A 17,044-nucleotide genomic window follows, 5' to 3' on the forward strand; every position below is an offset into this window, starting at 1 on the left:
TACTCTGCCTGTTGTTACCTACCTGGCTACCTGCCAAACTTTTTTGAATTTACTCTATATAAACTAATTGGTCAAAATTCTATTTTAAGAGTTTTACCAACGCAATATTTATCTGTTGACCTCTTACCCAACTTTACTACACCGGGACTCTTTTTGGACATAATTAACGGAACTACTCATCCCTGAACACCCAAAGCTAAGTATCATTACAATGCCTTATCACTGTAATTGTTGTAGTGACAACACTGAGGAGAACGTTCGTCTTCAGTTAAAGATAGCAGAGTTAGAGGCTCGGCTTCTGACGCAAATGTCAGGCAAGGATTATGCTAGTGTAGAAATAGAAAAATCTGCGTCAGTGCCAACAGGTAGAAACGATAGTTTTGTTAGCCCCCCGGCACAGCTCCTGCAGCCGGGCAATAACTTTCTCTTAGTAACTGGGAATAAATGCCGTCGACCAGTTAAACCTCCCTGACCAGGTGTCAATGGGGACACTTGCATTTTTTGATACCGTATCGCTCGACACATTTACTAAATTTGTAATGAGTTCTAAACCCACAAACTCTCAGCCAGACCCGATTCCAACAAAATTACTATTTCCTGTGCTAGGTCAGCCAATGCTGAACTTAATAAATTGCTCCCTTTCCTCCGGATGCGTACAAAACTCACTAAAAATAGCGGAAATTAAGCCTCTTCTAAAAAAATCTAATCTGGATCCCGACATATTAAACAATTAATATGTTCCTCTCTTAGAAAAATGTGTTTCCCAACAACTGAATGCCTTCCTAAAGACAAATAACATTTATGAAATACTCCAGTCCGGTTTCAGATCCCATCATAGCACTGAGACTGCACCCGTGAAGGTAACAAATGACCTTCTAATGGCCTCAGACAAAGGTTCCGCATCCGTCCTGCTGCTTCTTGATCTTAGTACTGCTTTTGACACTATTGATCACTCCCTTCTCTTAGAGAGACTGGAAACCCATATTGGGCTACGTGGACATGTTCTAGCCTGGTTTAAATCTTATTTATCTGAAAGATATCAGTTTGTTAGTGTGGATGGCATATCCTCTGACAAGTCAAAGGTATGCTTTGGTGTTCCTCAAGGCTCGGTTCTCGGCCCATTATTGTTCTCACTATATATGCTCCCTCTGGGCGATGTAATCTGAAATCACAATATTAACTTTCACTGTTATGCTGATGACACACAGTTATATATTTCAATGAAGCATGGAGAAGCCCCTAAATTAGCTACTTTGGAAGCATGCGTTTCAGATATTAGGAAGTGGATGACAGAGAATTTCTTGCTCTTAAACTCAAATAAAACAGAAATGCTCGTTTTAGGACCCAAGAAACAAAGAGCGTTGTTAGCAGATCTCACTGTGAACCTCGACGGCTGCATTGTCGTATCCCAAAAAACCTTTCAATTGTCTACTAAAAACTCATCTCTACAGCACGGTTTATAATTAGGTGTAGCCTGGCCCGGGGGCATGAAGGTGACCAGTAGGCTTGATACTGTCCACACTTGCCGTCTTGCCAGGTGGGCTCTCGTCGCCACTGGGATGCCCTCTCTCCAATGCCTTTCGGGGGAAGAGTCACTGGCTTGTTGTTGACTCTCTGTTGCGCACTTGTGCAATTGGGCTTTACGCTGCTAGCAATACTCGACCCTCATTCAGGGGGGTTGTGGTTGGTGGGTGTCCCTTTGGTTGATGCCTGGCAATGTGGGTGGATTGATTTCCTGCCTGTTGGGCCCTCTCCGGGGGCCACAGTGTCACCGGACCCCCCCCGTCTCAGTTCCAAGGTGTTACGCTGCTATATTATTGTGCTGGGGGATATGGGGAATGCACTACTAACTTTTCTCAGATTATTTAAACTAATGTGTTCTTCCAAAGATAATTCAGCCTTGCTGCATAAGGAGTTAATTTCACTAGGGATGTTTTGCTGTTTCCAAATGACCAATATCTTCAATCAGTTGATTGATTTCCTTGCAAAAGTCAGTATTCTCTGGAAGGTTATTATTGAATGTCCATACAGGATTGAGGATAGAGTCACATCTACACATCGAAAAAATTAACCAATAATCAATTATTGAGCACTGTCCATTATTAGAAGCATCAAACCAAGTGTATTGGGTAGTAGTTGGATTAATCCTTCTCCAATAATCAGTCAAACTTGCGCTTGTAGTCAATTTAACTATAATTTCATTATAATTATGACACCGGCCCCTTGATGGGACAGATCCAACCAGAGATCAGGAACCACATTAAAGTCACCTCCAATTATAATCTTGTCTGACGCGTTATACATTTTCCATTCTTCTATCAACTCGCTCAAGGATAAAAATATTTTTTTGTTCAGAGCCTCTTTGTTATATCCATATACACATAATAAAATATAGTTTACCTCATTTATTTCCGAAATCACCATTAGCCAATTTGTATCACTTATGTAGTTGATTATGGGGTGCCGCATGTAAAAGTCTGGTTAAAATTTTTTAGTTGATACATTTTCAACATTTAGCGCATTTTCCTCACATTTGAGACAGAAATGTTATATATATATATATATATATATATATATAGATATAGATATAGATATAGATATAGATATAGATATAGATATATATAGATATATATATATAGATATATATATATAGATATATAGATATATATATATATATATATATATATATATATTATACGTGTTAAATCTAAATGTTAAATCTAAATGTTAAATCTAAATCTAAATGTTATATCTAAATGTTATATCTAAATATTCAAATCCCCAAGGAAACCACACCCACTGCAGTGGCTTCAAATCGCGCTATAGATTTAGATATAACATTTAGAGATATATAATATAATTTCTGTCTCAAATGTGAGGAAAGTGAGCTAAATGTTGAAAATGTAACAGCTAAAAATGTTTAACAATCTTTTACATTCGGCACCCCATAGTTGATTACATTACCAGGGAACTTATTAAACAGTATCATTACTCCAGCCAAGTGCGAAGTGCTATGACTAAATAAAATTGTGTCCCCCCATTGTAGCTTCCAGAATTCGGTTTCTGCCTTTGCAGAATGAGTCTCTTGCAAAAAACAAAATGTTGCTAACTAAAGTTCATTACTAAATAATACAATTCGATGAACCACTAATACAAATATACTAACAAGCTGTAGTGTTACTATATGTTGTAAATTAGCTAGAATATTACATTATAATTAGTATATTTTACTGCATTTCGTTGTACTGTACTTCAATGACAAAAAAGTGATAATAGGATTTAGCTATGCGTACAAAAGTAGCGCGAGCCGGTTCGCTAATCTTGAGTTGGTTTAAGCAGAGATGGTTTCGTGTTTGGGAATTTAAAAAATATATTTTATGATGACTGTGTTGCCTATTTTAAATTTAAATAGAAACATGTCGTGCAACTGTGGCCAGGGATTGGAATTTCCCTCGTCAACGTCCTCCAGTTGACAACTTTCCATCTCGGTGTCGGTGTCTGTCATTTAATTAGGTATGTCTGTGCTCGAAATCCGATGCATATTTAAAGGAGCGGGAGCGAACACATCACCACAACCTCAAATCACGAAACGAAAAAACTCAATATTTTTTGACCAACGACTAAAGACAAAATTGTTACGAAAGAGTTGGTGAAATTTAACGGAGTAAAGAGTACGATTTTTTTTTGAGTAAGAGAAAAGTACAGCCGGAGAATGTAACTAAGAAAGTACTCGTTCCTCTGAAACTGTACTCATTTACTCATTTGCGTTACTTGTAACGCGTTGCTACCCACCCCTGAGAAACCCCTTGTTTCTCTTTTAATATCTTGCAACACTGGCAAGTGGTTGTGGTTCATTACCCAAAAAAGCATGCACGGATGCATACTTCGACAATCTATATGTAATAGTAGACCACCCGGGAATTTTGGCATACTACTTTCAGTGCACTATGGTTTGGGACAAACTAATATTCTAGTATACCAATCTGGCATACTATATAGTATGCGGTTTGAGTTTATTGCTTATAAAATCCATGTGGATAGATGTGCGCATGCGCGACATAGAGACGTCAGCAAACTCCCAACCCAGAGAAGAGAGTATAGCTAGTTGTTTTTTTAAATAATGGCAGATAACGGAAGTTGATTAAGTCAGTTTTCAGTTTTAGATATGGCAATCTTTTTGCTGTGTACTTTATATGGTTTTGTATGATATAGCTGTAGTTAGCTCTTTTAGTGTGTACTTTTGCGCAGTTGTTTTTGTAACTACTTATTTTTAGCTAACATTAGCGACTAGCTACTGTACTGTGGCTTTCTGATACAGAAGTACGGTACTGCAACTTAGTGGAAATGGCAAAGTTACTGCAAAGATTTAACGTTTTAACATTTGGTTTGCGACTCCTGAAGTCAACCCATACATCAACAGTAAAAAAACTGTATGTCTCATCGCGGAGTTACACCCCGGTAAGTGTAGTTTGTTTTTTGCTTCTGGCCGCTCCACTGACGAGTGACGGCGTGTTCAGATTGTGTCGTCATTCATTCAATGTCTACTTACCATTTTCTTGGTAGATGATATGCTATAAATGTGTTATGTTGCACTGTACGGTTATCCAGTTCCCAGTGATTTCGATCATATGAATGTCTCCGTACAATGCCACTGATTGTTTTCACCTTACTTGGAAATCTAAACGTTTGCCTGTCAGTATTGTGAAAGTATGTAAAAAAAATGTTGTGTATAAATAAAGCATATTTTAAGATGGAGCACACTGAAAAATGGTTAGAGATTAAGCCAATTCATTTAGAAAAAACAACATTATTTTGATTATATAATGCTTGTTAATTTGCCTGAGTAGTGCAGATTCATGGGGCACTATAATTGCAAGTGTTGCTTGCTTTTTTCCCTCACCCATACCATTGGCTACAATGCAAATCATTTTGGACTTATTATGCTTATACAAATTGGCTTTTTTATCAAAAACTGTGAGGATGCTCACATTCACATTTCAAATACAGACACATCGCATGATATTCTCTTCAGACAGCTAATCACTAGTGGGGGTTTACCCAAGAAATTCAGGTAATGTGATTGATTTGGAACAGCATGAAATAAAAGGTGACAGTCTATGTTTCCCTCATAATTCTCTGTCATCTTTTAAAATGCCTGGAGTGTCCTGCAAAATATATTTTTTTACTTTACTCTTCCAATACTTATGGAGGGCACTGTAGTAGCAGTAAATATTAGGCTTTGTGTTATTTTTGAATCTGGGCTATCAGTGTCTTGTTGGAATCTCTTCTGTGTTGTGAAACCAATGTTGATTCCCAAATCACCCTCCACCCGTTCCAGTTAAAAGAATGGTTAATCACAAATTGGCACCTGCTTACGCCTTTGTAAGCAACAAATGACAACAGAACTTGTTTGGGATTCACAATACACTTTAGTTCCAGTAATCGAAATTTTGTTTTCCATGTTGTGTTTGGGGAGGAAAATAGAGAAAGGATCTGCTGATGTAATTCCAACGTTCTTGACACGCATAACTTCTCCATTGGACACCCCAGTCAGAATCCTCCAACTCTGCTGTTTAGTGTTGCTCCGCTATCTTTATCCACTCTGTCATTTCATAACTGCCAAAATACCCCAACATATTTGTAAAGAAATAATTGTATTACATGACCATTGTTTGTTCATGTACACGAAAAGTAGCAGTTTGTTGAAGGGCTCACTTATTGCTGATATCACTAGTGTATTCAAAAAAAAACATTTAAAGGTGCCCTGTGCAACTTAACGCCACCTATCGGCAATGAGTTGTATATGGGTTCTATGAGCATACTGACCTGTTTGAAGCAGTGTCACTTCCAACCTTTGATTCTGGAACAATGAACACAGACTTTCATTTCTAATGGGACTAAATTTGATGGACCCTTTACATAACTACGGAACACAGAATTAACAAAGTAAACACCTAAACCAATCAAAAAATCATTTGGGCCATCAATTGCGTTAGATGCATCGCCATAATTCAGCGATTCGTTGATGGCTATCTAGCAAACATGAAACCATATTTGTGCTAGTTGGCGCTAGCTTGAACAATAATGTGCGCACTTCGACCAGTTTGCACAAGCCTGAATCTAACTAAAAGGCAAAATAAGTGTTTCTTCCGAGCAATATTCGCTTATGCATAAGGTTTAGTCAAACAACCAAAGTCTTTGGAGAAACTTTCCCAAAACCTATCTGCGCTCATACAAATAGAAATCGAATGATTTTCTACGTAGTATTATTGTTTCTCTGTCATCATCAAGTAACTAATGTATCTTCAACCTAACAATCTAGGCCAACAGGCTGAATTTATATTTGGTTTTGAATTAGACAGGGGTTTTACTAACCTGGCTGACGTGGCCCACAGGAATAGGAGTTTGTATTAATCAGACTAGGTAAATGCATCAAACCCATGGCTTTAATACATTCTTTGGCACAGCTTTGCGATGCAAACTGAATTCATTCCACCGGCATGATGAACTGATAACTGAAGTTCCAACAGAGCAGTAAACGTGCTGATTAAACACCCCTACCATAAGACAAAACATTTCTGTTTATGTTACCAGCACTGACAAGGTATCTGTATACGTGACAGTTACTTTGCAGTTAGCAAGACCATTACCAGCAAGTCTCCAAATCCAGGAAGAGATTCACCTATTGCACTTGACAATCCAACCACCGTCCTCCACCTCACCAGTCATCCAACACGCTCGACTTTGACATCCGTCCGTCTGTTTCCACAGGGCCGGGGCACTTTTGGTCTCCTCTTCGACATCGACGGGGTGCTTGTGCGAGGCCGTACACCCATCCCCGCAGCCAAACAGATCTTCAGGAACCTGGTGGACAGGAAGGGGAAGTACAAGGTGCCTGTGGTGTTTGTGACCAATGCAGGGAACTCAATGAGGCAGACCAAGGCTGAACAACTGTCACACCAGTTGGAGGTTGAGGTGAGGGATGCGTCCTGCTCACGTTGCCATATATTTCTCCTAACAATCCAGCACAATTGGTGTGCTTACGACAACTGGGAAGTCGGTATATAACTAGTTCAATTTGTGACTTCAGTGAGCTTCAGCTAATAAAAAGCGAGTTGGATGACCGTTAAAATAATTAATGTTCTCGGTTTTGTTGAAGTCAGGGCTGCAATTTCCCAGTTGTCTTAAATGCATCATTACCGTCTCTGCGCTTCACCTGTTGTTTTATGGGCGTTTTTTCCCCGGCAGGTGTCTCCAGACCAAGTGGTGCTGTCCCACAGTCCTTTGCGTGTGTTCACTCAGTACCACAACATGTGTGTGCTGGTGTCGGGCCAGGGCCCAGTGCTGGACGTGGCTCGCAAGTATCCTTTGATTCAGCACATTAGTGCTGGATGTGATTGATGACATGATTGATATAACTGTACAAATTACTTACCAAGTGATATAGTAAAGCAGCAGTGTGGTTCAGGGTCAACTCCAGAGGTCCACAGATATGGTAAAGACCATTCTAGTCATTTGAAGGTGTTAGAATAATATCAATACGTTACGCATGGATTAATATGTTTCAATTGTTAAAAGAAATATCATTTCGCATATCAAACAAATGACTTTTTAACATGATTTGAGGCTTCACACTGTTTGCGTACTGTGATGGTCGACCCAGATTTTTTTTTTTGCCAGAGTGAAATTTTCTTTAACACATGAGTATAATAAACAGGTGCCAAAAATACTGACAGTATTTACAAAACAACAAACTGGTCAAAGAGCACAAGGTCAGAGTACAGACCTTCCCCAGGCTTAAAAAGAACCCTGATATCATTCAAATGGGCAACAAACAGGTATTACAATACTCGTGCTAGCGCATGTTTAGACGTAAACACTTTGAGATATTACCATATATTCCTCCAGCAAGGATTCAACTAAATAAAACAGTCAAAATAGGCTTTGCAGTGAAACTGAAAATGAACATAAGTCATCATTTAACATTAGTCAAACGGTTAGCAGTGTGGTTGTGTTTAATATACGATTTTAAGAAAAATAAATGTAGAAATAGGCAGGGTTTATGACTGTTAATTATTTTGGATGCCTCCAGTAGTAACTGTTGTTAATTCTGGGACCATAAATTAGCAAGATGAGCCAAGCCAAAGTAATCATTTTGTTTTCCTTACGTTAACCTACACAACATAATAATCAAATGTAGTTACGATAACAGAGTAACATTAACGGACGCCCCAAATTAAAAGGTTTTTACACAACAACAAAAAAACTACCGCTTTACAACCAAACTCAGAAGTAGACTTAACATGTCTCATTCATTGTACAGATGTTCAGCAATTTACATAGCCACATTACAATTAACATGAACCTTACATAAGAACTATTCATAAATGAACTTGTTTAACTTAATTAACAAATTATTAAGTGTTTGGGATGTCTGATTAATAGTAGGCCTCAGGCACATTTGGACAGCAATTACTGGACAATCGTCACATTTGCATAATATATTGCATGACCACATTTGAGGTTGTGTAACTCAGTTGATAGGTTATGGTGCTTCCCACCGGGACCCAGGACGAAAAACAATGAAAAATAATTGCATGTGACATTGATTATTTCTAAAATGTAACAAAACTGATGCATTTTGTAAATGATAAAGTATATATATGAAGCAATTGTAGTTGGTCCTTTTAATGCCAAAATTGTTTTTTCCATCTCACTGCAATGATCTCATTGAATGTGTTGCATTTGTCTTATTTTCTGCCTTAACCTAACAAACACCAGCCTGGGTTTCCAGAACGTTGTGACTATAGATATGCTGAGGGAAGCGTATCCTCTGCAGGATGTTGTGGATCACAGCAGGAGACCCAAAGACACGGTAAGTGTTGTGTCGCTGCAAATGGTATGTGAAGGAGACCTAAAGGAAATGTTTAACCAATAAGGCACGACAGGGGGTGGTATATGGCCAATATAACACGGCTAAGAGCTGTTCTTAGGCATGACCCAACGATGATTGCCTGAAAATTGGCAATCTACTACAAACCCCGGAGGCCTTTTGTCTGTTACAAACCAGGTAAGAACATGATAAGAAGGGATAATATTGTCATGTTGTATTATACTACCGCTTTTAGACATTCGGTATTCAGTGTTTTAACCACCTGGTTTGTAACTATATAAAATTTGCATTTATCTACATAGCATGTCCAACATGCATGCTAACAGCGATGAATTGTGACTTCCAGGTTCCACCAACCAAAGAGCTACCCCCAATTGAAGGTATTATTCAACAACAAAAATCACACATTTTGAAACATACAGAAAATCGACTTCTGACTGGCTGTCTTTACCCTTGCTTTTTTTCTCAGCCGTCATTCTATTTGGTGAGCCAGTCAGATGGGAGACCAACCTTCAGCTGATCATGGATGTGCTGTTAACCAATGGGAGGCCTGGGGACGCCCTGACATCACTGCACTACCCTCACCTCCCAGTGCTAGCCTGTAACATGGACCTGATGTGGATGGCCGAGGCCAAGAACCCCAGGTGGGAACACGCACTAACACAGCATTTCATCTGGGTGGCAGATAGCCTTGTGGTTAGAGCACTGGACCGATAATCGAAAGGTCCTTAATTCAAATACCAGAATCAACAAGAAATTTGTCACTGTGAATTTCTCTTATATTGTATGTCGTTCTGGACAGGAATGTTTGCGGAATTACAAAATATCAGTGTGAATCTGGGAAAGATTCCGCTCATTCCCAGCGAACCCCATTGCTAAGTTCTTGCGAATGTCCTCCATTTGCTAGGTTTGGTCACGGCATGTTCCTGGTGTGTCTGGAGAGCCTGTACAGGAAGGTGACGGGCTGCGAGCTGAAGTACGAAGCTCTGATTGGCAAGCCCAGCATGGTGACCTACAACTACGCTGAGCTGCTCGTCAGACAGCAGGCCGAGAGTCTGGGCTGGACGCGACCCGTGGAAAGACTCTACGCCATCGGGTGAGGCTCCGTCCCCTCGGGTCTCATCCGTCTCCGCCTGGCTTAACTGTTTTAACCCACTGTGGTCCGCATTCCTTTTCGCCTCTCCCTGACAGGGACAACCCCATGGCGGATATCTACGGCGCCAACCTCTACAACCGCTACTTAGAGGCCTCCCGTGACTCCTGGACCCAGATGCTCCTTAAGCAGAGCGGCGGAGGGGAGACCCAGAGCCAACCGCTGGAGGGAACTCACGGAATGACCCGCGCTGAGATGGGCGGGGCGGCGGGTCTGTTAGCGTGTCAGGAGACCCTCCCCATGGGGTGCAGTTCAATCCTGGTGTGCACCGGGGTGTACAGCCAGGACCAGCAGGAGCTGCCCCCCGACCCCGGGCACACGCTCACCGAGCATCAGGTCTTCCACGGTCACAGGGACTTCCGCTTCGACCCCAACCTGACGCAGCCCTCGTTCCTGGTCCACGACGTGAAGGAGGCGGTGGAGCTGGTGTTCCAGCAGGAGGGATGGCCTCTGGAGTAGGGGTTTGAGTCTCAATACTGCACCACCAAGTCCAGTCCTGTACCTTAGATTTCTGGTTCTTTAATGCCGGGCATACACTATATAGTCTAATTTTTGTGATCCCGGTGGAAATCGTAGGAACTTGGGCTAAGACTGGTGAGACGTTCTAAACAGTACAGTTCATTGCTGATCTCAAAGCCCGCAAAGGACGTAGGAATATTTTTCAGATATGTTGGATGTTGCACATTCAATGATTGGGCAAGTGTTACTGCCAGTGGTCACTGAGAGGTTAGCATGTGATCAAAACCATAGGCAAAATCAACCCACGACAACTGAGAAGAGCAGGGTGAGATCTACTAGGGTCCCATTGTGTCACGCGAGCATCACATCCTTGGCTTGTGGATAGTTAAAGCTGGATGCAGCACAAGGAAATGTGTTGATGTTTGCACATCTAAGCCATACAATGTATGCCCAGCTGAAGGCTGTGTTTACACAAACGTTCCGATCTCAATCTTTTTTGGACCGTTCAGATCAGTTCTGAAAGAAATCTGGTTAAAAGATCTTATGTGACTGATTAGTGGGGGGAAAAACATCGTAATTTAACATGCAGGCCATGTTAATCTTTTACCCAGAGAAGCGAGTTAGGGTGTCTGTGTGAACGCAGGCTTATGGCTTGACTTCACTGATGAATGTCTAAAATACACGTCTATGAAACACATTTCCTTTGTAAAACTACTAATAGAATAACCTCACTCAGTTAAATACTGTCTTTCTACATACAAAGAATGACATCCAGTGTAGAATGTTCGTTTACATTTACCATACAATACTGCCATTAAAATGTCTGGAAGTTGAGTTGCGTGTTTCTGTTTAAGGTGTGTCAGGTATCTGTGTTAGGGTCATCATTCATGTGGCTAGATGAAGATTCTGTCAGCTAAATACATCACTTAACAGACCTTTGTCCTAGACTTACAAAGCGTATATGTAGGCTTCTGATAGGGTTTCAATTTGTATGTGTTTTTAAAAGCCTGTTTTACATCAGTAGTTGTCACACTGTGTTTGCAGATATCTAGCCTAACCGACAAAGAGCAAACAATGTCTGTGTAAATGCACAGAATCAAAAAACAACCCCAGGGAGACAATTAAACAAACCTCACCAGGCATTTATAATTTGTTTACTTCAACAATCCACATGTATACAGGTGCTGGTCATAAAATTAGAATATCATCAAAAAGTTGATTTATTTCAGTAATTCCATTCAAAAAGTGAAACTTTAAATTCATATTTTCTGAGATACTGAATTTGTGGTTTTCATTAGTTGTCAGTTATAATCATCAAAATTAAAAGAAATAAACACTTGAAATATATCAGTCTGTGTGGAATGAATGTATACATTATACAAGTTTCACTTTTCGAATGGAATTACTGAAATGAATCAACCTTTTGATGATATAAAAATGTTATGACCAGCACCTGTATATCACCCCATTTAATGTCCACATATGTAGAGTGTGTAGACCAGTCTCTTAACTGATAGTAACTTTCATGTGCTATAAAGTATTTCCCTTTTTCTGTTGGTTATGTCTCTGTCCAGGCTTGTCAGTATTATCCTCCTGTACACTCACCAGCCACTTTATTAAGTATCCCTATCTACTATCGGGTATGAACTTCTTTTGTCCTCATCCACTTCAAAGTTCAAACCGTTGTGTGATCAGGGATGTGCTGCTGTTGTAAGCAGTGGTTATTTGAGGACTTTGTCAGCTTAAACAAGTCTGCCCATTCTCTCAAACTTTATATATTGTGTGGCAGCCATATGACTCACTTTGTATTTGGGTTAATAATCCGGTGTACCTAATAAAGTGCCAGGTGAGTGTAAAGGACCACATTAAGTGAAGTAGTGTTCTTTGGTCTCCCCGATGGAGGCCAAAAAACTGCTGCTATATATCTGGTTGTGTTCCAGTAATGGCTGGAGCATCTTACCAGAGTAAAACGTGAGGCTATTTGGGAGGTTTTTTACAAATAAGACATTTTTATGACATTCGTTATTGTATGATTTATGCAGGGGAGACTTCATTTTAAGCATGTATAATTGGCCAATGCTTTTCTGGGAAAGAAGTGAGACTAAAGCAACACTGTATTTGACAATAAAATAAAACAACATGCTTGATCAAACAAAGGAGTGTTAATTGAAACCAGACAGTTCCTGCCACATACAATGAAGCCCAGGGGAACATGGGGCAACCAACTGTTCTGTATTTAAATACTGGTTTTGTTTATACAACAGACTAGTATGTTAAAAAAAATAAGGGCAGCCATGTTTGAAAATTACTGTTAAAATTGTGAATGTCAAATGTCAAAACCTTTGGGGCAATGATAGCCTGTTTGATTATTATAGTATTCCCTATATCTATCCTTCCCATCACAACATAATACACCCCCTCAGCCAAGCCCCTTTCCCAGGACACTTCTTAACCAGCACCCATTTTGGGCTTTTCTTCTACACAAGCATATGTAGCGTGACGGCGGTGTTGGCAAAGTTCCCGATTGTTGTCTGCTCCATCAGCCCGACGTTGACGTCAACACTCAACAGCATGACTTCTTGTCGGTGGAATCAGAACGGTGGATCGGATGGGAGTTTGAGAGGCGCGCCGAGGCCGCTGAGTGTTCGTCCGCGCTGGTCAGGCCGTTCCTCATCATCAGCTCCCGGGCCATGAGCACGAAGGCTGCCTCCACGTTATGGGCTGCCTTGGCCGAGGTCTCTACGGCGGCCAGCGCTCCCCTCCTCTCAGCCAGTGTACAGGCGTCCTCGAACAGCACCTGTCTTTCTGACTGCAGGTCTGACTTGTTGCCTATGAGAGAAGGGAACTAGTTGGTTTTCAGACATTGACATTCTTGTCTAATATTAAGTCTTTTTTTTAAAAGAAATTTTGAACTACTGTGTCAGTTTGTTCACATTTGTGTTTATCATCAAACCATCAGAATGCAGAAAGCCAAATAAAACACATAATTGCTTTGTTGCCATCCTACTTAAAACATTTCAAATGTATTATTCAAAATATAACTCAAATCACCACACGATTAAAATGTGTCCAAATATTGTGATTTAATACTATAATTGACAGCATCACACAGTCCTACAAGAAACGTTCAGATAAGTGTCAGATGATTTCTAATACTTCTGATGAAAGGCAAAAGCCAAAAGCGCTGCTAAGACAGTACCCAAAAGGGACCATCTGAAGTTCAAACAAGAACAAATTGAATACCATGCCACTGTTTTGGTAAACGCCAGAAGCAGAAATAAGCAAATATATGGGGCTGGAGAAGTCCAGTGTAACCATTTTTAAATCAATAGACAAAGCAATAGGAGCCACAACTGGCTAATAACATAATAAAGAACCTATACTTGGCTATAAAGTGTTTGTTAACCTTTGTATTAGACTTAAAAAGCGTACATATTGGCTTCTGATAGGGTTTCAATTTGTATGTATTTTTAAAAGCCTGTTTTATATCAGTAGTTGTCACACTGTTTGCAGATATCTAGCCTAACCTACCAAACGATGTCAGTGTAAATGCACAGAATCAACAAACAACCCCAGGGAGACAGTTAAACAAACCTCACCAGGCATTTATCATTTATTTACTTCAACAATCTACATATCATCCCATTTAAAGTCCACATATGTAGAGTACCCCCTGCAAATAGCCCTTTTAAGTAGGCTTTATAACAGTCTGGGTCTCGCCTACCAATCAGGATGAGAACAACACTAGCAGCGCCGTACTGCTCCACTTCCTGGATCCAGTGTGTCAGAGATTCAAAAGTCGGCCGCCGTGTGATATCGTAGGCAACGATGGCTCCGTGGGCGCTGCGGTAATAACTCTGGGTGATGGTGCGGAAACGCTCCTGTCCAGCCGTGTCCCACACCTGCATCTGAGGAGACAAGAGGTGAGACCGACTTCAGCTGGAACAGGCTGCCAGGAGCCCCTAGCCTTTCCATAACCCTCTGGCAGGACAAGATAGAGTATGTGGGTGAGCGTGGAGAACATTCCCCTGAGCAGATTGGAAGACTGTCTTGGAGGCCCCAATCCCATCCAGTCTCTTCAGCACAAAGGGAAACGTTTTGGGGTGGTCCAAGATCATCTCTGACTGTTCCTCCAAATACACAGGTAAACATGTACCTAGAAAAACATAATTGTACTGCCCATAGACTAAATTATACAGTCACTTGACACACACCCAGAAAACACACAAACACATGGCTGAGGCAGTCCAAAGTTACAGTTAGACCACTCCTGTTCCTGAAAACAAAAAAAGTGTTAAGGGCTTCTTTGCTTTTGAGGATAGCTGAGACAAAATTATTATACAGGCGCAGTTGAGCTATGCCTATTGACAAATAATGAAGTGGAAACAACAAAATATCCTGTATTTAAAGTTAATCGTGAAAGAAAGATTTGGCAATCATTCTGAGCATTTCCACAAACAGTATTCCATTACCTTAACCTTCCGGCCATCGATATTCAGTGTTCGGACAGTGAAGTCCACTCCAATAGTGTTCTGCTGTTTCTCCACAAAGACACCAGACTTAAAGCTCTGGACTATGCAGGTCTTTCCCACGTCTGAATCTCCCACCAGGATGATCTTAAAGAGGAAGTCAAAGTAGTCGTCCTCCTCCGGCCCGGAGGACTGCATAGTGAGGGGTGGCCACAATGAAAGTCTGAGAGATAACAATAAACTAGAGTCGGGCCAAGATGCCCTACAGCAGCGATATAACTGGTTATCTACTGCGTTCGTTAGCTGCGTCAATATGGATTTAACTGTTGACAGAGACGGTCACATCCCAGTATGATACACAGGCAGATGAAGTATAAACACTTGACACTAACGCGGATTCCCTTCTATTAAGTTAATTTTGGGATAACTCAAGAACTGAATAAAAAAAAAACGGGACCGTAGATTCGAAATTGTCCAAAAGACAATAGCTACCATTTCTGGTTAGTCCTTGTTTATAACCTGTCCGGGTTTAGTCTTCATAATATTTCGATGTTAGAAGAAGTGTTGAAACTAATTAAGGCTTCAGTTGGCTCTATCCTCTCCAGGTGTTCTAGCACAACGTCTGGGATTTCCTCAGGTGTACAAATTCCGAACAAACAAACGTTGACCTTCAATAATTTGTTACAGTACAAACAACATCATATGTATAATGATATTCCTCAATTAAAATGCTTTGGAACATTTTTTTTTTTTTAAAGTATGTTCTATTTACCCTGGTTGTGTACATCAAATTGCTCCCGTTCTTGCTTAATCCTCTGCAGTTAGGAACCTTCTGCCCTTCACACCGTTTCACACTAGACTTTCGTTCTCACCACTTATTCGTTTACAAAGGTACACCCTTAGAGATGGTTAGAAGTCATGACTGAAAAAATAGGTGTTACCATGTGGATGGCATTTGTAAAGCCACCATGCATAGACGAGCCTCTTTCCATCTCTATGGGTCCACCGCTTACCTTTCCTGGCAGGTGTGATTTCCAGTTGGTTGCCCATCTGCACCACTGCATCTTGGGAATTTCTGTTTTCTAAGCAATTTCCAGAGTCTGCAAGGAAAGAAAAGATGGATTAGTCAGTGAGCAGCTCATTCTTTTTCATTTGCAGCAGCCACATTTAAGATGTATGGTGCTTAACAGTGTTCACTAAAAACACATCTTTATGGCAATAGAGGGAGTCACTCCTATAGTTAAAGCTGCGTGTGTCGAAATGTACATGTAAACACTTCTTGACAGGGGACCTTTGGACCCAAGAGGGCTGCTTTTAAACTCAGAGACAAACACAGGCTGTCCGTCTCCCTCGATTTGCCTGACTACCATCAACGGACACATTCCATCGCATTCAAATCAACATGATAACAGCTAAGTATAGAGCAGTCAAAATCAGAAGATAACATTTCCTGGAAAATGTATTGTTAATGTGGGGCAAATTGAGTTTACTCTGTAATTTATTTATTTTACCTCAGGCGCCATACAGTGAGCTCCCAGTGAGATGTTAAATGATGAACAGTCTACTGTTCTGGAAGTGGGAGACTTCTCCCTCGGTTTTTTTCTTTCTCCACCCTCCCACAAGTTTGGCGTCATCTCAGCCCACAGAGGCACAAGGCACAGCTGGACACAGAACAATGCGCGTGAGTGTGAAGAGAGCTGTGCACCAGGGCTGGCTTATCTCTTGCCCCAGCCACCATCTTTCTTGCCTTAGTGTGTGTGGTCACATGATATTAAGATATTAAACAATGCAGCCTGAAGACTGTTTCTTTCTTCCACATGCACCATATCTCCGGTTGGTTATTCACTTATGAACTCTTCTCGGTACTAAAACCAACTGTATACCAGTTTTAGGGACAATACAATATTATGGCTGTACTTTGGTGCTAATATGATGTGTATTGCAATTCTCACCATTCTATAAGTATTATGGTTCAATGTGTCAGCTGAAAGACAAGGACGAGCCAGGATACAACTACAGTGGGAAGAAGTATTTGATACACTGTCGAGTTTACAGGTTTTCCTACTTACA

At 40.7% G+C, this 17,044-nt stretch overlaps 2 protein-coding genes across 4 annotated transcripts; one reads left to right on the forward strand and one right to left on the reverse strand.

Annotated features, from left to right (window-relative positions):
* The first annotated feature begins 3,943 nt into the window (after nucleotides 1-3,943).
* hdhd5 (haloacid dehalogenase like hydrolase domain containing 5) lies at nucleotides 3,944-11,339 on the forward strand. The gene is made up of 8 exons (XM_010866208.5): nucleotides 3,944-4,458; nucleotides 6,772-6,975; nucleotides 7,249-7,361; nucleotides 8,782-8,875; nucleotides 9,240-9,273; nucleotides 9,363-9,537; nucleotides 9,801-9,989; nucleotides 10,085-11,339. The coding sequence occupies exons 1-8, from the start codon at nucleotides 4,345-4,347 to the stop codon at nucleotides 10,503-10,505; spliced, it is 1,344 nt and encodes a 447-aa protein (XP_010864510.4). The 5' UTR covers nucleotides 3,944-4,344; the 3' UTR covers nucleotides 10,506-11,339.
* Nucleotides 11,340-12,648: 1,309 nt separating this feature from the next.
* LOC105007321 (ras-related protein Rab-19) lies at nucleotides 12,649-16,703 on the reverse strand. Of its 3 annotated transcripts, none has more exons than XM_010866205.5 (5): nucleotides 16,486-16,703; nucleotides 15,988-16,074; nucleotides 14,978-15,166; nucleotides 14,230-14,413; nucleotides 12,649-13,334 (listed from the first exon to the last, which is right to left on the reverse strand). In XM_010866205.5, the coding sequence occupies exons 2-5, from the start codon at nucleotides 16,036-16,038 to the stop codon at nucleotides 13,069-13,071; spliced, it is 690 nt and encodes a 229-aa protein (XP_010864507.4). In that variant the 5' UTR covers nucleotides 16,039-16,074; nucleotides 16,486-16,703; the 3' UTR covers nucleotides 12,649-13,068. The 3 variants fall into 3 exon arrangements, with proteins under 3 accessions (XP_010864507.4, XP_019900525.1, XP_010864508.1); XM_020044966.3 differs by lacking the exon at nucleotides 16,486-16,703 and adding an exon at nucleotides 15,747-15,872 and having other exon boundaries at nucleotides 15,988-16,034; XM_010866206.5 differs by lacking the exons at nucleotides 15,988-16,074; nucleotides 16,486-16,703 and adding an exon at nucleotides 15,747-15,979.
* Nucleotides 16,704-17,044: the final 341 nt, after the last annotated feature.

The sequence above is a fragment of the Esox lucius genome, chromosome 19 (assembly GCF_011004845.1).
Source record: "Esox lucius isolate fEsoLuc1 chromosome 19, fEsoLuc1.pri, whole genome shotgun sequence".
NCBI classification, from domain to species: domain Eukaryota; kingdom Metazoa; phylum Chordata; class Actinopteri; order Esociformes; family Esocidae; genus Esox; species Esox lucius.